This window comes from Malaclemys terrapin, chromosome 1 (genome assembly GCF_027887155.1).
Source record: "Malaclemys terrapin pileata isolate rMalTer1 chromosome 1, rMalTer1.hap1, whole genome shotgun sequence".
Taxonomy (NCBI): domain Eukaryota; kingdom Metazoa; phylum Chordata; order Testudines; family Emydidae; genus Malaclemys; species Malaclemys terrapin.
In genome coordinates, this window is record NC_071505.1 from 340,697,806 (window position 1) to 340,721,646 (window position 23,841).

The 23,841-nt window shown below is 50.4% G+C and overlaps 1 protein-coding gene and 1 long non-coding RNA gene across 2 annotated transcripts in view; one reads left to right on the forward strand and one right to left on the reverse strand.

Annotated features, from left to right (window-relative positions):
• Positions 1-5,866: 5,866 nt before the first annotated feature.
• LOC128830122 (uncharacterized) lies at positions 5,867-7,376 on the reverse strand. The gene is made up of 2 exons (XR_008443540.1): positions 7,300-7,376; positions 5,867-6,123 (listed from the first exon to the last, which is right to left on the reverse strand). It is a non-coding gene; the product is annotated as an uncharacterized LOC128830122 (long non-coding RNA).
• ARHGEF17 (Rho guanine nucleotide exchange factor 17) overlaps positions 6,522-23,841 on the forward strand; it is a 247,478-nt gene continuing 230,158 nt past the window's right edge. The window contains exon 1 of the mRNA XM_054015866.1: positions 6,522-10,365. Coding sequence (XP_053871841.1) covers positions 7,033-10,365 — 3,333 coding nt within the window. The 5' untranslated portion in view covers positions 6,522-7,032. The remainder of the gene's footprint in view (positions 10,366-23,841) is intronic.

Consider the following 23,841-nt stretch of genomic DNA (forward strand, 5'->3'; position numbering starts at 1 on the left):
ACTGGGTTGTGCTTGGTGGTGCTGCTGGCCCTGTGCTGCTGGCAGGGCCCTGTTTTACCACCTCTCTCTCAGACATAATTTTGTAGCATTGAGATGAAGATAAATTATTGTATTGTCCTTTCAGAATGACTAATGGAAATAAAATGGAGGTTCCTGTATGTTGGTGTCAGTGTGGTTCTGTTGATGCTCTCTGATGTTCTCCAAGGAAAGGGGCCATGGACGGCAGAGATGGTGCCGAGACTCAGCAATCTAGCTGAAGAACAGTTGAAAGCGTTGTTTTCATTTTTGATAGCATCGAAGAGGCTTCCATGCCCCCTCTAAGGGACTGATAAAGCAGAGTGGAGATATTTCACATACTGTACATCACTGAAATGCAGCCACTTCTAGCACAGAAGACAGTACACAGCAGAGATTAACAGCATGGTCCATAATAGTGGGACTGGAGGGGGGGATTTGGGGCAAAGACGTTAGAGCAAACCGGCTTCTCTTGCACACACACAAAAAAAGATCTCCAGTTTCTATGATCTCCACACGGAACCGAAGCTTTTAAAGAACCTGTGGTCCCAAGTGTTCTGTCACTGAAGTCAAAGGAAGTTTGAGCAGGCTTCCCCAATTGTAAAAGACAATGAGGTTGCACTGGGGTCAGTGAGGCCAAAATCTGCATTCTAAATTATCATTCAGAAGAAGGTTGGCATGGCGGGGAATCAGCTTGGCTCTCAGATCCCAGTATGAGTTTGTGGCACTGGCCTTTAGAGGAAAAAAAACAATCTGTAGTTATGATCTTAGCCCGTTTGGTCTGGAGTCTCTGAGACAGGCCAGAAGCATGGAGCCTCTCAATGCCTTTGTTACCCCTTCAGAGTAGAGGTGCACATTAAGATATTTCAGTGTCTGTGTGCCAGGGCCCTCTGCTGGGCAGAATTAGAACTACTTAACTGCATGTCATAAGCCTTATACTGCTGTAGCGAATGGCGCTTCCCCTTCAGCTCCTGTAGTAGGAGGCCTGTGCTTTTGAATTCAATGCCCTCTGCTGCTGTGATGTTCTGAATGGCCATGACACAGAACTAGGAAGCCACAGACTTATTTCACTATTGACAAAATAGCTGACACTGGCTATGGGGTCCTTTTTGTGCTGAATGTCTTCCCTGGGGTCTGGGAGAGGAATGTCCTTGTGCACCACGGAAGCCCTGGGGTTGATGGCTGCCCAGGGAGAGGCTGGATCAAGTGCTGAGTTTAACGCTGAAAGCCTAGTTGGTTTTATTTTTTATTGCTTTAGAAGAGCAAGTGTAAGAGCTGGGTTTGTCCATACAGGACAACAGCTAAGGCCTGGTCCACACTATCTGTTCTGATTCAGTAGCAAATCCTCCGACTGGAGACGCTGCTTGTACTGGCAAGAGTTCTGCTGCAGGTGTAGCTTATACCAATTTCCTGAGCGAAAGCTGCTCTACGGCAACAGGCCTTTTTGCCACTAAAAATGCATCTACACTGGGACTTGTGCTGGCCCAGCTCTGATGGTTAGGGGGGATTTTCACCCCCCTTTCCTAACTGCCACAGCTATGCTGCTGAAACTTTGATGTGTAGCCCGGGTTTCAGAGAAGGGCGGGTGATTTTGAAGGTCTGACTAAATGGATTTGAGCCTGATGGGAGCGAGAGCCCCTGAGGGTGACGGCCTGTTTTTCCCACAGACCAGAGAGCTCCCCCCCCCCCCACACACACACACAGACACAGCCCTGCCATATGCATCAGCCCAGGTGGAAGGAGCTAGGCTACTCCCTGCTACTTGTGCATTCCTTGGCCTCTCTCCACAGCCTGCAGCTATGGACTCCTGGCCTGGGCCCCATCCCTGTTTGCTAAGCACCTTCTCTCCCCTTTCTCTAATCTTTGTCAAACCCGCTTCTTTCATGGATCCCCTCTTGGTTGGTCACTTCACCAGTGGGTTCTCCCACATGCCTCCTACCCAATCATTGCCCTCGGGGTGGTCCAGTTGTGAGAGTGTAAGTTCCTGGGGGCAGCCACCAGGTCAATCTCTCTGTGGGTGGTGGAAACTGCCAGGAATATAGAAATAATTCCTGCTCCTTGGGCACAATCTGCACCCTGAGCTTGGAGGTGAAAGGCTCCACTTCCCACCACAGATCCCTGGACCCAACCATTTGCCCAGAAGGAATGCTACATTTGGTAGCAGACTTGCACACAAACAGGGGCTGGAGGAAACTTATTGAAGAGAACCTTATTTGTTCAGGCATACGGGGGAAAGAAGAATCTGTGATATAACAGCAGAGTGCTTAAAACGGGGTTCATTCCTGTGGAGGGGATGTGTATTTCAGAAGCTCCTCGGTGACTAACAGCAAGCAGGGAATCATCTAGCCCTACACATCTCAGGATGAGAGTCTGCCCGTCTTCTCCCACAATGTCCAGCCTCTGCCCTCTTCCAGACAGAACGTCAGGCCTGCTTGGGATGGAAGTGAATGTCACCCCCTAGCAGTGGCAGCCTACAAAAGGGTATAATCCTTAATACTATTACACAAGAACGAATTTGGATTGCTGCTATGATTTTCTATGCACCATCATTAGCAGCGGCGAGTTGGGCAGTGTTGCACGACTACACCGCTGTCTAAAACACACACGGTGCTTTTGAACTCTTGTGGAAATCTGTCTCGTTCCAATACCTGGTACTGCCATGTTAGCGGGTGGGTTAGGAATACGGAGCAGTACTGGAGCCACAGGTACCTTAGGTTTCTGTTCAGTAACCCCTTGGCCCAACTCTAAGGTACATCACCAACTGGCTCCACATCACTCTCCAGCAAACCTTTTTTAGAAAGTGCCAGAGAATTGAATAAGCACAAAGGGTCCCAATTATCCATTATAACTAGGTCCTAATGGTGCATGGCACAAACACTCAATGAGTTACTGATTAAAGGCTGGATGAGAATGGACCAGGGCTGTAGTAACCTTCCCCATGCTTTCTGATGGGTTTTCTATCCTGCTGGCTTTTGCTGGTTAAAATGTAACTAAAGCACAGCTCACACAGCAGATTTTTTTTTTTTTAAAGGCGCAATCTTCATAGGAAACCTCTCTTCAAAGGTTTCATTTGCCTCTCATGAGCTGGAAGGAGAAAATGCGAGGGGCACCAAACACAGAGGTGCACTCTGATTACATTGCACTTGTGTTGTCCCGTGAACAGAAGCATCCACTTTGTTGTGGCAAAGCACTGAGATTAGGGGCATGCAAATCCTTGCCTCTAACAGAGTAATTGACATCTATGGGACTGTTCCCAGGAGTACAGACACCACTTCCGAATAAGGGGTCCAGGATCAGGCCCTGGGTTAATGACAGAGCCAGGATTAGGGAGCCCAGGAGTCCTGCCACCCATAGACCACACTCCCTCTACTTGTGTTGTAGTCAGCACCACAATTACCATTGACTTTAATGGGAGCAGGTTTGAGCCACTCCAAAGATTCATGGGTTTGGAGAAAAGATTAAGCAGAATTAGCTAAAATACTTAGAACAACAACAACAAAGGGGGGGGGAGGGACCCTGACAGTGAAAACCTAACTCACTTTCCCACATACTTTCTAAGTGAAAGAAACACTACCTAAGATCTGACACTGCCGGTGTAGAAGCAGGTTTCAGAGTAGCAGCCGTGTTAGTCTGTATCAGCAAAAACAAGGAGTCCTTGTGGCACCTTAGAGACTAACAAATGTATTTGGGCACAAGCTTTCGAGGGGTAGAACCCACTGCAGCTGATGAAGTGGGTTCTAGTGTAGAAGCAGTCATCTTTCCCAATGTCCAGTAGGGGGTGCAACACTGTCAGGTTTGGAAAGAGTCCTGATAAAAAAATCTATAGTGTCGAGAACTAACTTTAATAGAGAAACCAAAGCCCTGCACAGAATGAAGATGTAATTGGTTTGTGTCCCTCTAGCAGGTTACTCAGGCCTCTTGCCCATTTCCTGTTTTCCTTCTGGTCCATCTCCATCCAGCAGCCCAACCTGCAGCATGTCAGGGCTCCAGGAATGAGGGGCGTGAATTCTGCCTCCCTCACCACCTCTCCACGCAATGTTGTGGGGGCCACAGCACGGCCCACTGGCTGGCTGGGTTAGTGGCGTAAGTGCAGCCCCAGGGCTGACCTCTTCTTAAAACAGACCAGTGAGGACAGAGTGGTCTCTTACCATGTGTCTGTACAGTGCCTAGCAGAATGGGGCCCTGATCTCCGCTGTGGCCCCTTGGCACTACTGTAACATATTTAATCATACAATCTGTTAGCTCGCAGGCTTTTAATTCTGGGGAACGGGAGCACCGAGCAATTTCCATTTGGCTATCAGGAGCGGTGCTCGGCTGAGCAAATAAGACAGCTGCAAATTGGGCTCAGTTTGTGGGATCCTGTGGCCCACCCCTGCTCCATCACCTTCCTGCTATGCAGATCATGATCTTGAAGGGAACTCTTCACTGGATTCTGGGAGCAAGGAGACGGATTATGCAAAGGATTCCCCAGCAACAGTGAATTCCATAACATTATCAGGCCTTTAATGTCACCAGAATGGGGAGGCTGTAGCAGGGGATGGAACCAGGGGCCTCTCCTTTTGCTTCCCTATCCCTTTTCTAGTCATCTACCCTGACCTCCTCTAGGTCCTTTAGCCATGATGCAAGACCTTCTTCCTTTGTATCTCTCCCCACCCGGACGAGCCTTCCTCTGCCCCACAGCAATTCACTGATGCTACCCGTTTTCCAGCCTCAGCTCACAGCATTTCGGCCAGGGCGACCCATGAGAATTTCCCTGTTCACTTCGAGGGGAAGTCCAAGCCCAGAGGGAACTTGTGTACCAACCAACCAACCAAAAAAGGAATAAAATAAACTGTACAGACCGAATCCTAATTATTGTAGTCAATGGGTGCTGCTGAAGGCCTCCGTGTTAGGTGCTGTCGGAGAAAAACAGTGCCTATGTATGGATTTAGGAGCCCAACTTCAGGCACCTTTTTTCAAAATCTTGGCCATGATTTTGGTGTCTCTTAGCTAGAGACATTGTTATTATTTGTCTTGTAGTAACACCTATGAGTGCCAGCCACCCCACTGTGCTAGGTGCTGTACAACCAAAAAAAAAAAAAAAAAAGACAGTCCCCCACCCCCAAAGAACTCACAATCTAAGTCAATTATTGAGCTATTAGTACTATTCATTTGCATTGTGGTAATACCCAGCAGCAGCATTCCAGACTGGGGGCAGGGGTGTACAATTATATAGCAAAAGCTACTCCAGGCCCTGAAAAGCTGACTGTGTATGGATAAAAAAAGCCTTTTAAAAAGGCACTGGCCGAGTTCATTGTTGATTAAAAAGGGGGAGGGGGACATCATGAAACTGTCAATGTCCCTGGTTCTTCCCTGCACTGGAAAACTTGGCAGAAAAATGTTATCAGCGTTTCCAAATCTGAAAAGTCACTGCTTTCTCAGCTGCCTCTCCGGGCACTGAAATCCACAGAAGATAGGAACCCAAGACCTCGTGCCTTGTGATTGTTTTTATGCTTAGGGGAAATCCACCCCTTCAAAACAAGTAAAAGGCCTTAAAATATTTAAATTCTTGCCCTGTCTTCCTGAAAGGCTCAGAGGGAAGTTTAAAAAAAGGGGGGGGGGGGGCAGGGGAGATTTGATCTCCAGTCTAAACACATTAGTATATATTTAAAAAGTATGAGATCTGTAGCCAAAGCAGAACCAAAGGATTTAACATGTGAACACACTGGAAAATAAAAGGCATACCGGGGACTCATAGGAATTCATCGTTACCGTATTTCCTCTCTCCTCATGTTCTTTTTCTGGTAAAATTACCCAAGCCATGTTCCCAGACTTTCCTTCAGAGACCACCCCCTCATTTCAAGAAACCACGCCTCTTAGGGAAAGTTTATTTGCCTGCAACAGAACAAAATAAAGGGAGGAAGAAATTTAAGCCAACAAATAATAATTGAAAAAAGAAGGGATGAGGGCTTGTCTCCATGTGGCAAGGCAAGTGGGCCGCTTTGGCGTCTGATCAAGAGATGCCTTCGGATTTCGTGCGGCGGGGAGATGTCGGTGCGGCGGCTGGGTACAGGGGATGAAGTCGGATTGGAAAGGGGGCCACTTCCTTTCACCGACATGGATCGGCCGCTGCAGCGGGGAAAGTGCCACTGAAGTTTGCCGCCTGCTCCCCCCCCCCACAAGAAAACCCACCCCTTCGAGCTGCCTGGGAATCACCTCGGAACCGGAGCAAAGGGGGAAAGGGATCACGCCGCGATCCGGGGCTTTGGGGAAGGGCGCGTTTGCAATCCCCCCACCCCCCGATTTGCCGTGGGAAGTGGAAGTTGCCTCCAACTTCGCAGCGCCGCGGGGACCCTGGATGGCGGAGGGCGGCGTGCAGGGGCCGGACTGCTCGCCGGAGCGGGTTTAGGGCTGGAGCACAGGGGAGGAGAGGAAGGGGGGGAGGCCGAGAGAAGGGGGTGGGTGGGCTGAGCGCGGTGTGTATATACAATGGCGGAGGGGGAGGCCGAGGGGACAGCTCCCCTCTGCCGGAGCGTCTCCTTCAAGCGGCTGGAGCGGTGGCTGGAGGCAGCGGCGGAGGGGGAAGGAGCCCGGCAGCCGCCCTGCCAGTGCCAGCCCCCCGGCGCCAGGGCGCAGCAGCAGCAGGACTCGCCGCAGCGCCGCCGGCGATCGCCCTCCAGAGCCGCCTCCAGCGGCCTCTCCAGGAAAGTTTCCAAGCTCTCGGCCGCCGCCTGCCCCTCCCCGGAGCTCCGGGGCAGAGCCCTGCGGAGCCTGTCCCCCTCCGTCCGCCAGCTCTCCCAGCGCTTCGACGCCGCCGCCGGGGCGGCTCCCCCGCCAGCCCCCCGCAGCTCCCAGAGCGAGGAGGAGCCGGACGAGGACGGGGCCACCTGCTGCCCGCCCCAGCCCGGGAAGAGGGAGGCTCGGCCGCCGCCCGATGAGGAGGGCGGGGGGCAGCAGCGCGGCCAGGGGCTGAGCGAGCCCCCCAAGGCGGGGGAGGCCGGACTGGAGCCGGGGGGGCTCTGGCCCAGCGTCACCGAGATGCGCAAACTCTTCGGGGAGAGCTTTCGGCGGCAGCCCCCCGGCCAGGCCCCGGAGGAGGAAGGTGGGGCCCGCTCCCTGCACGGAGCCGGCAGCTCGGCCGCCGCGGGGACTCCCCCGGCGGGGCTCGGGGCGCCCCGGCCGGGCACGGACAGCCCCCCGCTCCCCAGCAGCGCCCCCGCTCCGGCCAGGAGGGAGGAGGAGCGGCTCCGCGCCGGCCCCAAGCAGCCTCCTCCTCCCCCGCCGCCCCGCAGCTGCATTCCCTACCCCGGCCTGCTGCGAGCGCACCCGCCGCCCTGCGCTCCGTCCGGCGGGGAGGCCAGGCGGCAGCACCAGCACCAGCCGCCTTGGGATAGTTTACATTCCTGGCATAGTTCTTCCAAACCACAGGCTGCCCCCCCGCCCTCCACCACCTCCTCTGCTGGCTGCAACCTCCTCCAAGAAGAGAGCTCCAGCCGCCAGGAATTGCTGCCCGCTCACAGCTTCCCCTTCCCTGGCAGCGCCAACAGCAAGCATGGCCCCTGCGGGGGCAGGCCCAGGTCCCTGGAGAGGTCCTCGGGGAGTGAGGAGGAGGGAAACCAGGTAGTGACCCCCAGGAAACGCTCTGTCCGGAAGAAAAAGAAAGACCTGGGCCTTTGGGACCATGAGTCCGACAGTGACGGGCTAGCGGGAATGGAGGCCGTGCCAGGGCAGCCCCCCCGGACTCATGAGGTCCTGGCGCACCTGCCTCTTCCTGCGAACGATGGAGCCAAGCCGCCCTCGGTGGCAAAGAGGCTGGTAGCAGCAGATTGCAACAGTGGGAACACCTTTGCCGCCCTGCTGGGTGAAGCCAAGGCAGTGGGCAGCGCCGAAGGGCACCGGCAGTACATGAGGGGCATGTCAGAAGGCGTATCCGCTGCTCACTTCCCGCTGGCCACAGCGCCACCTGTACCCCTGGTCTCCCGCGTCTCCAAAGTGAACATCCCGCCTTTCGGGCCAAGCCCTTGCGGGTCGAGAAGCAGCAGCAGGTACTCGAGCACTGAGACGCTGAAGGAAGAGGACCACTTTGGGCCCTGCTGGCCTAGCCAAAGCCGGAGCTTCCAGGGGGGCCTCGGCATGTACAGATCTCCCAGCTTCAGCCAAAGCGACAGCCTCACCAGGCTTCAGCAGCAGGTCCGGGTGCGTCCTAAGCTGCCCATGGGCATCGGCAAAGTGAAACAGGACCCTTCCGGTGAGATTCTGGTCCACAGTGGACCTGAGGCCGAGCGAGCCAAGCACAGGAAGTCCATGTCCAATCCTGACATAGCCACTGAGACGCTGAGTCTCCTCAGCTTCCTGAAATCGGATCTCTCCGATCTGAAGGTGAGGAAGAAAGGTGGCGGGGTCAGTGATCAAGAGGAAGGGGCCTTCAGCAGTGGCAGGAGTGAGAACTACCAGAGCCCAGCTGGGCACCAGCTGGGAGGCAGAGGCCGAAGTGTGGCACAAACCCCAAACCGGTGGGCACTAGGCGTCCGCCCAACTCTCAAAGACCTCACCGCAACCTTACGCCGGGCCAAGTCATTCACTTATTCTGACAAACCGGCGCCACGCAGACTCTTCCTCCAGAGCTCCATGAAGCAAAGCTCCTCGGAGCTTCTCCTGGCCAGCAACAGCGACCATGACAGCGTGGTTTCGGACGGTGATGCTGGCCAGAGAGAGGACGTTGACGGGCTCCCGGTCGTTATCCAGGATCAGTATATTCAGGAAGCACGGCAAGTCTTTGAGAAGATAAGTCGGATCGGCTCCCAGCACGACTACGGCTTTGTGTCAGATCAGAAGGACCGCGCAGGTGTGCAAAGTGGCGGGGAGTTTACAGAGAACCAGAAGGAAGCCGATGCGGCCCTTCTGAGTAGCAAAGAGCACAAGCAGTGTCTGAAGAAAGAAGAGTCTGAAGAAAACCTCTCCTGTGGGAAGTCCATGGAGGAGCTCTCGGGTCATGAGTCTAGCATGACCGATGAAGGCATCGTGACGGAGCCTGAGATGGGTCCCACCAACGCTGCTTACGGGGATCTCCGTCAGGCTGTCGCAGCGTGGACACCAGCCAACGCCGGCCTAGGGGAGGGTGACACTGATCGAATGAACAGTAAAGAGATTCCTCTCCCTGGGCTCGCAGCTAGAATGAACCATGAGGGTGCTGCTGTTGATGACGCCCTTCCTGGTAAAGCCATGGCCCAAGGGTCCCTAGAGGCACCTTCCACCCCAAGCACTCTGCGGCGCCGAAGAAAGTTTCCCTCTGTTGGCAACAACTGGTCCGATTCCAGCAACGGGGAATCCAGCGGCGAAGCCTACAGATCCCTAAGCGACCCCATGCCCCACAGGAGGTGCTCGATCACAGAAGAGACCGAGAACTTCTCAGTGGACAGTAATCTCCTAGGGTCCCTGAATTCCAAGGCCGGTGTCCCAGAGTCTTTGGCCATGGCTCTGTCTGAGTGCACCGGCAGCGCTGCCAGCGACCTGTCCGTCTGTAGCGATGGAGTCAAGGATTACAACACGGTGATCCAGAACATTGTTAGCCAGCCCGGCGCCATGGACAAGGTGATCGACGAGCGGGGAAATGGTAAGACAGTCAAGAAGAAATCTTTCAGCGACCCCAGCCGTCGCAGCGAGTTGGCCAGCGCAGGCTTTGAGGGCCCCAGCGAGCCAATCAGTGAGATGGACCAGACCATCCCGCCTTCCAGCAGCGAACCCATCCTCTCCGAGCAAAGGGATGAGGTGGGGGAGCTGGAGGAGCTAGGCCAGGAGGTTGAGAAGCTGCGCTCTCAGTCGGAGCACATCCTACCTGCAAAGGCAGGAGGCAACAATGCAGGAGAGGCCGCTCAAAGCTATAGCTTTGACCCCAAGCTGGCAGAAGTCCTGTCCCCCAGGATCATCAGGCGCAGTTCCAAGAAGCGCACCAACCGGGTGACTCACCAGGAGAATCATGAGACTGCATCCTCTGCCACAACTCCTGTTACTACCCTGAGTAGGTCCAGGCCTGCATCCAAGCATGTCCGGCACACTAGCGAGCCTGCCGCTTTCCTCCCCATCTCAGCACCTGAGCCTCATGGGTCGCTCAGTCAAAACGTCCATGTAACTGTGCCAGAATCTTCACCTCTCCCCATCAAATCCTACCCTGTACTCCAAGCTCCATCCTTGGAGGATGTCACCAAGCAATACATGTTGACTCTTAACTCAGGGGACTTGTCTTCTGGTGGCACTGTGGATATGCCCAGGTCTTCGCCTGCTACACCGACTACTTCAGAGCCCAAGCTGCTGAGATGTCCAAAGCAGCAGGAGGAACACAGCCCGAGCAGCACCAAGAGCAAGCCTCAAGTGGTAAGTCCTCCTGGTTTTAAGATGCTCTAGCTTAGGACCTGATCCAAAACCCAGTGAAGACAATGGAATTTTTTTCTTTGTCTTCAATGAACTTTGGATCTGGCTCTTGGGGGGCCAAATTCTCATTTCATTAACACCGTTGTAAATCTGGAGGAACTCCATTGACTTCAATTAAGTTACTCCAGACAAATGAGATCAGAATCCGGCCCTTAACTTAATTCACTGCCATCCAAGCCCTTACACAGGGCAAACTCCCATTGATGTGAATGTCTGAATTCGGACTCAGTAAGATTGGGTAAAAGACACAGGTTTTGGACCCATTTTAGTGAATCACTGTTTTCTTGCTTTCAAATTCAGTCCTGGTGTTTTGTCTCTCTGGAATGCTACATAAGGTCTCCGTAAACTGTTGTTCTCTTGGCTGGCGGTGGTTGTTTTTTTTTTGTTTTTATTTTTTTGCCTTGAATGTTGAACAAAAGTTGCCTTTTCCTAGTCTATAGAGAACTTGCATAGCCCTTTTCTTTCATTATTATCCCTGATATCCTGCCCATCGTACTGAAGCTCAAGAACACATCAATTGTTTTAAATATATATATATATACTTGAAATTCCTACCTGTGGGAATCTGTTTAACAGGAATAAATGCAGCTCTTTCCCCCCCTACAGCTGAGATTCTTTTTGCCACTTCAGTTTTATTCAGGCTTGTTGATAATTTGTGACATTGCTAAGGGCTTCAGAAATAAAACAGACCTTTTTTTAAAAGTATCAAAATCAGGGAAAACTAAAAAAAAAACAACAAAAAACGTTTGTTGCATATTAATAATAACCAAGGTCAGCATCCTGTTCCCATAGTAATTAATGAGGATTTTGCCTTTGGCATTAGTGGAAATAGAATCGGGGCCCAATGTTACTACCAGACTGCAAATTGGTATTCAGGGAAGTTGATTTTCTAGCTACAAACCACATCCCTATGTTCTGGTCTGTTTGTTCCCTTCCTGGTTGAAATCTCTGTCAGGGTGGAATGTTCTGTGAAATACCCGTTGCTCTGATCTGTTTGATTGAAATATTGAGTACATTAAGATGTCTCTGATGTGCTGGAGGATTACATTGGATGCAGAAAGATTTTTCCGGTTGGCATAGGAGAATTTGGAGAAGACCGCCAATCTAGCTTGAATCACGTGACTTTCCGACGGGAGCAAGGGGCTGAGAAATCTCAACAGCACTGTCTTCTGAAAGGTGCTTTGAAACAGTTCAATATTATTAAAACAGAATCCACATTGTGGGCGAGATTTGCAGTTGACTTGATCTAAAGTTCCCTTGAAGTTGCATAGGCGAGTTTTGTTTCTTCTTTCACTCCTATAATCGGAAACGATCATTGTGGCTGGTGTTGCGGTCTGCTCGTGTCCCTTTTTACCTAGTAAAATCTCTTCTTTTGGGGGGGAGCAGGGGTGTGTGTGTACTTTTGCATGGTTTGTTTACGAGAGCTGAATGCCGTGTTCACCAGAGCATAAACTATCTACTAAATGGGCAACAACTGTTCTCTTGCTCCATTGTATTTGCCCCTAGTCATGTGGTTGGTTTTTTTTTTTTTGACTTTTCTTTCAGTGGTTTTCTTGCAAAGGCATTTGAGTTTTATTTGTGTAATGTGCTACTAGAATTGTGAGAGCCTGACCATGCCTTACTGATTTATGGGATCGTTACTCATAAGTGTGGAGCGACTACTACTGATGTAATGCTTTCACTTTTACCTTTGGCTTCTTCCCGCCACCAATCCCCGCATTTGTTTGCTTTTCATTACCTGTTGTCTCTCATCATATGCTTCGGTTGTAAGCCCTGTGGGGCAGAGACTGCCTTTGTAAAGAGGCTGTGATCCTTTGATTGGGGCCACCCTAAATAATAGTCCGGTGGAGGGCTACACGATCCGGCCTTGTGATGACTGTCTCAGTCTGAAACAACGGGCAGGCATTGGTAACCATGGGCTTGCTCCGTGGCTGGTGGAAATGGGAGTGAATCCAGCCCATCCAGAGATGTTCATAACTGAGGAGCGTGGGGGGGAAGGGAACAGTCTTGTCACGTTGAAAAGCTTTTGGAGGAGAAGAGTTTACCACTGTTCTGGTGTGTGATTTATGGATGCTGGTAGATTGCCCAGTCCCACATTGAAAAATTAGCAGCAGCCAAGCAAGAAGTGACCAGCAGCCAAGCTGCTGGCTGGGGCAGGTAGTTGTCTGTAACCCTGAAAGGTCATTGCTAGGGTCTGAGTTGTTTCTTGATAGAGTGAGGAGCTGACACTGCCTTCTGTCCGAGTCACCTGACTGGGAAGAACCAAGGAGTCTTAAGTCTTGTCAGATGTTTCAGTTTTGTTTGATCTTGGCAAGTGCTGTGTGGTTTGTTCTGTTTCTTTGGCAATGGCTGGAAGGGAGCAGGGCTGGTATCTGCACTAATTGGAGCAGTCTGTTTTTCTGAAAGAGACTGGGGGGAGCTGGCGCTCCGTTGGTTAGTGTCTCATTGAATGAAGTGGGTGTGTGCGCGCCAGGGCATAAAAAGAGAGAAGGGTGGATGGGTGGCTACAGAGGATTCTTACTGGATATTAATTTTTACTTGAGTTGGGTTCAGATCAAAACCCCAGATCCAAACAACCTCAACTTCGGGCAAATTCAGACCCAGATCTGGACTTTTTCTGTGACCCACCTTGCAATAATGGGCCAAACCAAATCCCCCCCAGCTCCAAACACCCTTGTGCTTTAGGAAAGTTTGGATCTTGATAAAGATCCAGATTTGCCCCTGGACCTATAACAAGTCTGGACCAAAACAGCCCTGATCTTTGTAGCTTGGGCCTTCCTCTGAGTTTTACCAAAAGCTCAGCAGCTGCGTTCAGTCATTTGAGTTTTGGTTTAGGGACAAGTTTGCCTTGAGCTGAATCAGAAGGAACTCTCCATCCTTTCCCCCCACCCTCTGCCCAACCGCGTTCTCCTCTACCCCCTATGTTCTCCAGTATTAAACTCCTGCCGCTTTCCTTTGTCAGGACTCATTCCAAATTATATATATGTTAGTCTCATTCCTAAAGATTGTTTATTATAAAGGACCTGCAAGGAGGAGTAGCCCGGGCAGCTACAAACAACCGTCTGAGACAAATGATCTTATCTCCAAGTACTGTCTGGAGATTTCAGATTGGAGAGGTTTGTTTTGGGATTGAACCTCGAGGTTGAGCTTGAATAGAAAAAGGTTCCTTCACTCTCTCCTGGCGACGGCATGTTTAGCAGTATCCGTACCTAGTTATCACCAGCTGGGTCCTGCGAGGAGCTGAGCACCTACGGCCTGGTGAAGTCAGTGGGAGTTAAGGGCACCATGCCCAACAGTGGAATCCCCTTTTTTCATAATATTATCCAGAGATCAGGACAAAAGCCCCGTTCCGGCTGTTTGTGCTGGATGTTAGGAGACTGTTCCTAACCCAGCTGCTTAGAATGAATTTTAAGATGGGTCATTTATGGGTGTCTTTATCAGGAGCTGCAGTGACTTTAGGAATGAGTAAAGGAGCCGCAAGGAGTGAATTCGGGCCAAGGTCCGCAAGGTATTTAGGCTCCTAACTTGGAGCCTAAATACCTTTGCGGATCTGGGCCATAGTCTCCAACCTTTAGAGTGGCTAATAATAATAGTACTTTGAGGCCAGTCCATTGTTCCCTGGGTACCCAGGCCTGCTGCTGACCTCAGGATGCAGGATTAGGCCCTCAGACTAATTAAGCCTCACAACACTGCTGTGAGGCTGGCAGGGGAAGTTTTATGATCCCCATTTTACAGATGGGAAAACTGAGATTTGTTCAAGGCCGTAGAGGGAGTCCAGTGCCAGAACCCTAGTGAGAGTGCAAGGGTTCCTAGTGCCCAGGTCTGTGCTGCAGCCAATGGAATCTCATCTTCTGTCTCCACCTCCCCAGCCAGGAGTGGTGCTTTTCCAGCAATTGTTGCTTTTATTTTCACCCCTCTTGGGCTGGATTACTTGTGTGCTACGCCCAGGGTCAAAGCACTCCGGCAATGAGAGCAATTTACACCAGATCTGCAGCGTGACTCTCCTGCGGTCTCTTGCCCCGAACTCAGTGTTGTGTCCAGACAGGCGCTGCGCATTTTTGGCAAAGTGGGTGCGGCCAGGAGGGAAGTAGGTTGGAGCCAAGGGGCTTCTTTAAGGCTACATGAAACAGCCAGGGGCTGCTTTAAGGCCTCTCCAATGTCCCTCCCAAATCTTTTGCTGGACAGTGGGGTGGGGGAACTTGGTGTTCTCTATAGCGATGCCGGACATGAGAAGAGGAGGTGAAAGGGTGAGCTGGGCCTTTAAGGGGATCAAGTCCCCGCTCTGCCCTGGGCCTAGAAATAAGAGGTAGGTCCTTTTTCCTAGTAGGCAGGAGATTTGGTATCTGAGCGGCATTCTGGGGCCAGTGTACCAAGAGGGAGCTAGGAATGGGCCACGCGAGGGGCTCAGTGAAAGGGGTCCAGGAGTCAGGCCAAAGTCAGAACGTGGCCTGGAGAAAAGTGAAGCAGAGTCGGGGTTTCTGGTGTTGGGTCCTTGGGCCAGAGATTGGGGTAGAGGGCGAGCTTGGCTCCCCCTATCGTGCCACCAATAGGAGGCGGAAAACCCCACAAGCCAGGGTAGGAAGCTGTGGCCTTGGGAGGCCAGTGTCTGTGACGTCGGTGAGCCCGATACTGGAATACTGTGGACAGTTCAGGGGTGCACATCGTAAAAAGGATGTTGGAAAGTGTGCTGCGAAGAACCACGGGAATGATGCCAAGGCTGGAAAAAAATGCCTCGCAGTGAGAGACGTAAGAATCTTAAAAAGAAGATGGAGAGGTGGCTTGATTAGTGTATCAGCACCTTCATGGGGAGAAAATACCAGCTAGCAAAAGGCTCTTCAGTCTAGCGGAGAAAGGCAGATCAAGAAGGAATGGGTAGAAGCTGAAGCCAGACAAATTCAGGGCAGAAATAAAGTGCAAATTTCTGAACAGTGAGGACAGTTAACCACTAGAACAAACTACCAAGGGAAGTGGTGGATTTGCCATCTTGTGATGTCTTCAGATTGAGAGGGGCTGTCTTTCTGGAAGGTTTGCTTCAGTCAAACACAAGTCGTTGAGCTCTGGGGTGACTGGGGAGAATTCTACAGCCTGGGATACATACAGGAGGCCTGGGATACCTACAACCTGGGATATATACAGGAGATTAGACCAGATGATCTAACGGTCATTCTCGCTTTAGAAATCTCTGAGTGCTGTCACACCAGAGCGATAAGGTTGCCAATTCCGGTTGGACGTATTCCTGGAGGTTTCATCACATGACATAATATTTAATTGAACATTAATCTTTAATTCCTGGAGACTCCGGGACAATCCTGAAGGATTGGCAACCCTACGAAGGGAGAAGCAGGCAGACTCGCAGCAAAGCGACTGTGTAATCTAGACCCCAGTTTACTCCACTATAACCTGCTGACAGTAGTGACACACACACCACATTTGTGTTGTGTTTTTTTCCTCCTCTCAGCACTGCTGGGAGAGAGTGAGCTGGGGTGAAATCCTGGATTGACCCCGGGTTCTTGACCTCCTTGGGCCTCCTCAGCAGAACGGTGTGCTAAGTGCCAGCCCCCCAGCCCTTTTGACAGTGGGGCAGCAGGAGACTCGCAGAGCCTTGACAACTGGTAAGCATCCGCGTGATGGAAAGAACCCAGACCGAGTTTGCAGAGCAGGCAGTTGTCTGGATCCACTGGGATTCGGGGTGACAGTCTAGAAAGACATGTCCCAGCTCAGACACTTAGAGGGTGGGAGCTTAGGGGTTATTGCAGGTTTGGGAGCTTACGCCTTGAGAAGCTGTGGCGCAAGTTAACCTCTGTGGGGCTTGCATTGTAGCTGCCCCGATGCAAAATCCCCTACGGCGGACAAGGCCTGCGTTTCATGTGATCTCTCAGGGCTCGGTACAGTGCTGGCTTATTTGGTGGGGTTTTTTGAATGAAGTTTTCCCATGACTCCCTGAAGTGTTTCAATAGACGGATTTCCTGAATTGCCTGTTGCGCCACTTCGAGTGCTGCGGCTTGCCAGTCCCGTGACCGCTGCCTGCAGGATGCGTCTGCGTCCTGACATGCTCAAGGAGCTAGATGGCAGCTGTCAGATCAGGGAGGGAGCTATCAGTCCTGAACACTGGCAGCTCCAGAGGTTTGGAAGTTTTCCTGGTGTTGGGGGAAGCAATTCATTATTCAGGTGCAGCTGGGAATGAGGAGCTAAAGGGGAACTGCAAACATAGATAAGGAGTTGGTGTTTACAGTACTTGAGCAATGAGTGCGGAATGCCCTGGCTGGGCTAACGCAGGCAGAATGAAACATACCCACCAGGTTAAGAGGAGCATTGTGCACAACTAACCAAGATCTCCCCTCAAATGTTTTCCTTTGGGACCCCCCCAGTTGGGAAGATAGGTCCGATGATCCAGATCCTCAAAGTTATTTAGGTGCTTAACTCCCACTGAAGGATCTGGGCCCATGTCTCTAGAAAGGGAGCAATTATGCAGCCACTCCATAGTGGGTAGTCCATATAGAAGATAATGGCCTGATACGGCTAGCTCATGGAGTTACTCCTTTAGTTCAGGTGGGAGGGGATCTGTGCTGTGGCACTTGAAGGTCTTATGTTCAGACAGTGGTGATGGCTGGTGTGCATGACTGTTGTGACTCAGGTATTTCTGGATGTCTGAGCAAACTCAGCTGAGCGTTTGTCCACTTGTCCACCAAGTGCTTCCTAGACTTACCTAAGGGATCGGGCCGTGAATAGCTACAGTAGTGGAAGGAGTCAGACAGCGGGGAATGTGTGAAATGGGACAGGGATTTGGCCTAGGGGCAGGCCAGCTGTCATGGTGTGCTGGGAGCAGGTCAAAGGAAGGCATAGAAGAGTGTGCGTGTGAAGGGGGAGGGGCTTTTTCATTTTTGCAGGAAAATTGGTTCACGCTAAAGTCAGCAAGAAAAAATTGTTGTTTTTCTAAACACTAATGAAGTGATGTTTTTTGAAGGGATGCCATACTACGTTTCTCTTCATGCCTCAGACTAGATAAATAGAAAATCCCACACCAGATGTTCTGTACAGCACAATTGTGAACACCTAGCAACTTAGTCAGCAAACCGTCAGAATGAAGCCCTTTCTGGAGTGGAATTACTCAACGGGTTTGCGTCTCCCCCCATTATTGTGAAAAATAATGTGAAGAATGCTATGTGATCACTGTACGTCCAAATGCTGATTCAGTAGAGACGCCTCCAGAACTGTTTGGGCGGAAGAGAAACTGGAAGGGAAAATTGCAGCTACTGTGTGTTTGCTTGAGTGCGTTTGTACAGCCTTCCTGGGAGTCGTTTCATTTCATTACGAGCCTGCTGTGTGTGGTGCAATTCCCTGAAGTTATTGACTAGTTTTCTTTGCAAATGAATATGATTTGGGTTGCTGGAAATATTACTAATAACAATGCTTTTCATCCGAGAAGTTGAGTGCTTCATAAATATTAATGAAGCTTCTTGTTAGTTGCTGGCCTCATTTTTCAGACGCGGAAACAGGGGCACCGAGAGACCGAAAGATTAGGCCAAGGTTGCACAGCAAGTCAGTGCTAGAGTTGGGAATAGGACCCAGGAGGCCGGAGTGACAATCCTTTCCTGCTCGTCATTAGACAACTCTACACGGCATTGCTTGATAGACTGCAGCTGAGGAAGTCTGAGATCCTAATGCTAGAGATGGAGATTTTCAGAACCATAAGAGGGACCTTAACCTTGAATCCTAATTGAAAATCATGCTGTAGTTAGGAAGTAGCTCCGCGCACACTCCAGTACATTCAAATCTGGCTGCTTTCCCCAAACGCTCACATGCTAACACCATCCTCAAGGGCGAGCACTGGAAAAGCACTCTGCTGTTGGATTCTGGCATCCCCAGAAGACATTGATTTGAGAAACCGAGTTTGAGATGACAGGTATGATGACCAGCTCCATGAGCCACCTGGGAGGTGGTACAGTCTAGCGGGCAGAACTTGTGCCTGGGCATCAGGGCTCCCGTCTTCCATCCTAGTTCTGCTGCTGGATGATTCGGAGCAGAGCGCTTATCTCCTCTCCGTGCCTCAGCTTCCTCCCGTGTAAAGTGGGGATAATAAAATTGGCCTCGCAGGGGATTAATTAATGTTTGTAAGCGGCTGGTGAAAAGTGCTATTTAAGTGCAAAGTATTCTCCTTTGCCTGCCAGCACAGCCTGTTATTAGTAACACACATAGTATGTAGGCTCAGAAACGTCATGCAAGTATTTCCAGAATTCTGTTCAAAGAGTCATTCAAGGTTCTTCTCTAAATAAAAGACCCACACTTGCACAGAGAAATTATATGGTGAGGGGTAAGCTGTAGGAAGTGATGTGGGTGTTCCAGTAGGTGGTAGCACTGAATCCCACCTGGCTGAGGGCTCTGTGCTGATGGACGTGTTGGCCTTCAGACAGAATGAAAAATGGAGAGCCCAGCCATTACAAATCCTATAGTGGACTTCTGGCCCCCAGCCTTCTGGCCAAATTCAGATATAGGTGAATCCTTTCTGCTTACCTAGGTCCTTCCTCTGACTTTGGTACAATTTTCTTCACTTCCTGTTGTAAGTTTGTTGCCCCCTGGCTGGGGTTTGTTGGAAGTCTCCCATCCAAGAACTGTCTGGGCGTAGTCCTGTTTATTTTAGGAGTATTTGCTGTTTCCCAGCACAAGCCAGCCTATCTGTATAGATTAGTCCCTGCTGTGAAGCAACCTTTAGGACAGTAATGTCCTTAAATCACTTTTGGTCTCTGGCACAGTGGTTCTTTATTAATAGCGGAAGTTGACTCCTAAGAAGTTGACATTTTCCTTGACTTCCTCGTGGAGGGAATTGCCTTTGATGGTGCTGCTTCATCAAATTGTTATTGGTTAAATATGTTGTTGTGGCTTTTTCCCATACAGAGAGATTTTCTTCTTAACACATGTTGACAGTGAAATCTCAATTAACATGATTCAGTTGATGATAACGGAAACTATGTATCTGGTAAGTTTCCAACAAGTCTATACAGGCTTCTGGGCTTGTTGCTTTAACATAATTAAAGGTGATTTGCAAAAGAAACAAAATTTGGCTTATGTCTCCTTTAAACTTAGTGAAATCATGACACACACAAATCAAGGTGAATAAACGAAAGGGCTTTTTATATTATTTATATATATATATTTAAATTAAACACAACAAAATACACATAAACTTTTCATAATACATAAATGTCTCATAGTATATTAACCATTTGCTACCTAACCTTAGTTATACTGTAAACATTTAATTGTATGTAATATGAATGGGGAAAATATAAATCAATTATTTGCATGACACAATTTACAAACAAAGAAAATTTGCTTATAAAAATCCAGTTCAAGAAAAAATATGGAAGTAAGATAAAGAATAGAAGGAAAATTCAGAGAAGCGGGATAGAGATAGGAAGGGAAGGAAGTGAGCAAAGAAGCGGGGGAGGTGATAGATGCCAGGCATTTAATAGGATCATTCAGATAGTTCCACGAAAGCATCCCATATCTCTGAGAATTTTCCTTGGGTATTTCTGGTATTGTATACAGTTCTTTCCATGGTGGCCAAACTGATGATGTCTATGCTAGGTCTTTAATTCTTGGTTGCTTTTTGGATTTCCATTTCTGTAGTATCAGCCTTTTAACGATTATTAGTGCTCCGCTTAGCCAAAGTCTTTCCGATCGATTCTGGGGAAGGGCTTTTTAGTCACTGCGTGAAACTCTTTATTTGTTTCTGTTACCTCCTATTAATCTCCAATGACTAATGCGTTGTTTGTCAAAAAGAGACCTTTGTTAAGAGTCAACATCTTGCTTCAGTTAAAATGCAGACGCTCAGAGCAGACATCACAGAGACCTCCCAGTGGTCTTGCAGCAAAACCAGGGAAACAGCAGATGAAATAGTCCTGGGTTTTCTAAGGTAAAAATTTAGCAGACCCCTCCCCTTTCCTTTTTTCATCTTTTCTTTTAATTTTTAACCTTCCAAGGCTCCCGTGTCCGCCATAAAGAAGCCAAAAAGGCCACCCCCCCCCTTTTTGTCACCTTTAATAAAATCCGGTGGATACAGATTAACTTTCTGAGCTTTCCTATAGACGCCGATAGCCACGGTCATTGTTCAGGTTGCCAAACTCATCCCCTGAATCCCACTGCTGCCACCCCAGTGCCCTTCATATGAGGTTAAAGCTGCTTGTACAGCATGGTTAATATTTTCAAGGGACGACCATGTGCGTGGTGGCAAAGGCAGTCCCTGCCCGAGCATTGTACAGTCTAAGCAAGACAGAGTGAGGGCAGGACACCGAAGAGGAAAGAACTAGAGTGTATGGGCCAGATCATCAGCAAATGCACATCATTATAGGGCCACGGATTTACACCAGCTGAGCTTTGGGCCCTATTCGCTAGGATGTAGATTGTCACCCTGGTGCAGCTGAGGTGTAGTGGTACACTTAAGGCCCAAGGTGTGCAGTGGGCTGCCATATTAACTTCAGTGGTTTACACTAGAGGGTGAACCTCTGCTGCAGCCATGTAACCCTATTGACTTCAACGGGGGTTGCGTGATTGGAACTGACAGCAGAGTTTGGCTCTGGGTCTCTCTGAGAAGCACGGAGCAGAAACTCTAACTTCCTGCCAGGGACGGGGGTAACCGGGGCAGGGATCGGCGGAGTGCTCCTTACCTTGGGTGAACTTTCAGGCTGCCGGACTAAGCAAAGTGGGTGCAAATTTTCCTTTTAAGGGCAAAATTTCAGCTGGATCTTTGAATGTCTCTCCTGCCTTTTGGTCTCTTTGTGCCGCAGCCATAACATAACTTAAAACAGTATTTTATTTCTCTTTGATTTATTATATATGGGAGCAGGACGCTGAGATGTTTTACTTCAGATGGCACCAGACGTCAACTGAGTGGGGTGGAGGGGAGCTCTGGAATGGAGTTGCTTTAATTACAGGACAAAGTGCCCAGGACCCAGTAAAACTTGGCACTATCGTTTTGGCTTCAAGGGGAAATTTACATGCTCCGTGACTTGCGGATAAGAAATGATCCCTTTTTTTTTTATCTCAGTAGGAAGCCAGGGCTGTTCAGTACAGAGTTGCCTCAGATTCCAAGTGACTCGGGTGAGGGGTTTGGAGCATGTTAATTTGTTAATCGGTCGGTTAGACCTGGCAGCAGGAGCCTGGCAGAATGGGGCTGGACGTTTTCCTCCGGTAAACCCCAGTGTCAAGGGGGTTTTTCAACCAAGATTGAGTTCGCCTGGGTTGAAATTTTGGTGGATAAGAGCTCAGGTCTGGAGCGAAAAACGTATGAAAAATGAATCTTTGTAACGCTGTCTAGATGCGCTTGTCCCTCTGATCCCCCCTGTTTTACACCGAGGGGACGGATCCTGAGCGAGTGTAAATTGACCTCACTTCGGTGTGGTCCGTGGAGCAATGACAAGGTCGTGCCAGCTATGGGTCTGGCCCCAGATCTTCCAAAGGACTCAGGGCTGTATGTGTCAGGGGCTTGTGGCAAAGAGCGATGAAGTCAGCAGGAGCCATTGACTTCTCTGAGTGTTGGATTATGGTGCTCTCAGTGCTCAGTACCGGCCTTTGGGGCCAAACTTTGTAAAAAGCTCAGCTCTTGTTTAGCCACCTGTGTAAGGGCCGGATCTGTACCAGAGCTCGGCACCTGCCATGTGCGTGCGTGTGTGTGTAAAGCCTGGTTCTGTGTGTGTGTGCGCGCGTGTGTCTGTAATGCCTGGGCTCTGTGTGTGTGTGTAAAGCCTGTCGGGTGTGTGTGTGTCTGTCTGTCAAGCCTGGCTGTGGGTGTTTGTAGGTCTGTGTGTAAAGCCCAGCGGGGGGTGTGTGTGTGCACGTTTGTGTATATAAAGCCTGGCTCTGTGTGTGTGTGTGTGTGTGTGTGTGTGTAAAGCCTGGCTTGGTGTGGGCGTGTGCTTGTGCGTGGGTGTGTGCAAAGACTGGCAATATTTTCTTTAATTCATATTTGAGTCACCGGGTGTCTTTATGCTTGAAATACACATTCATACTCTTAAGCACCTGGTCTTGCTCCACTGCTGTCCGCATGGGCAGGGTGCAGCCGTGGGGCTGCTGGGATAACTCGTGCTGCTGTGCTCTCCGTACCGTGGTGTAGAACTGGTGCTCCACGTGTGCGGGCAGGCGTGGGCTGGGTGTGCTTCCATGGTGATATAAAAGCAGGTGTGTCCACAATGAGACCTCCAGAGAAACATGCAATGCAGGTGCATGCGTCCGTGGGCGGGTGGGTCCCCGTGGGCCGATCCGCCGCGGTTCCGGGAGGCACAGATGCTCAGCGTCTCGCAGGAGGGGATAATACTAGTCACCCTGATCTCCAGGAGGACAGTGGCCGTCACGGTTTGAACTAATGGATCTTCGCACGGCTACATAGACCAATTTGGGAAGAACAACATTTACCGCACTGCGCACAGAGCTGTCTGCTGCTTCTGTACCTGGCGCTGGCTTCCCGCAGCTCACAGTGCCCGTTTCTCCCCAAGTCACAGACGCTCACCCTCCCGGCGTGGGAGTGCCCAGGTGGGCTGGCCCGACGTGGTTCTGGGAGTCCCGGATGCGCAGTGTCTTGCCGGAGAGACTCGTCATGTGACAGCATTGGGGCCATGGTCAGCACATGTGACAACACATTGGAATTCCACATTGTATAGCAGAACTAATACAGTGTGGGGAGAATCCTTCCCTCTTCTCCAGACTGGGAAAGGCAAGGATATTGGGAGAGGGGATGTCGCCTGTTCCGCTCATTCCCTCTGAAGCACCTGGCATTGGCCACTGTCGGAAGACAGGTTACTGGGCTAGAGGGGCCGTTGGTCTGACCCAGTATGGCCGTTCTTATAGTCTTATTCCTAGCCAACTGTAATCCCTGGGCTCTGCCCTTGGGATCTGTCTTTCATCTCGACCTCTGGCTAGTGGCTGACCTGACCCCTCTGGCTGGTAGAAGTCAGAAGAAAGATCTCCCTTCCTATCCCGTCCCTTCCGCTCGTCTGCTGACTGCCAGGAAGGCCTGTCTCTACTTCAACCCTCCCCCAGACGCCGTTATTTCTGGGTCCTCCTTGTTAGTAGCTTCAGTGCCTGTCTGTTCCTCAGAGCTTTCCCGAGTAGCAGCAGGATTAAATTAAAGGGGCTGTGAGAGCAGCAGCAAAACTAGCCAACAGTCTTGTTAAAGCCACACTGCTACTGCTTGGGAGTGCTCCGAGCAACCTCTGTGGCACTGCATTCTCTGTCTGCAGACTCAGGAGGACAGCACTGCACTGGGTCTCCTTCAGACAGGTTTCTTTGTAACCCTTAAGGGTTAGAAACTTTGTGTGTGTATCTGTACATGGATGTTTATTTGGTAGAAATTGATGGCTGAGACCCCACCACTTCCCAGAGGAAGTTCCGTACTGCCCACTGCCAAGCAGGTACATGGATCATTTA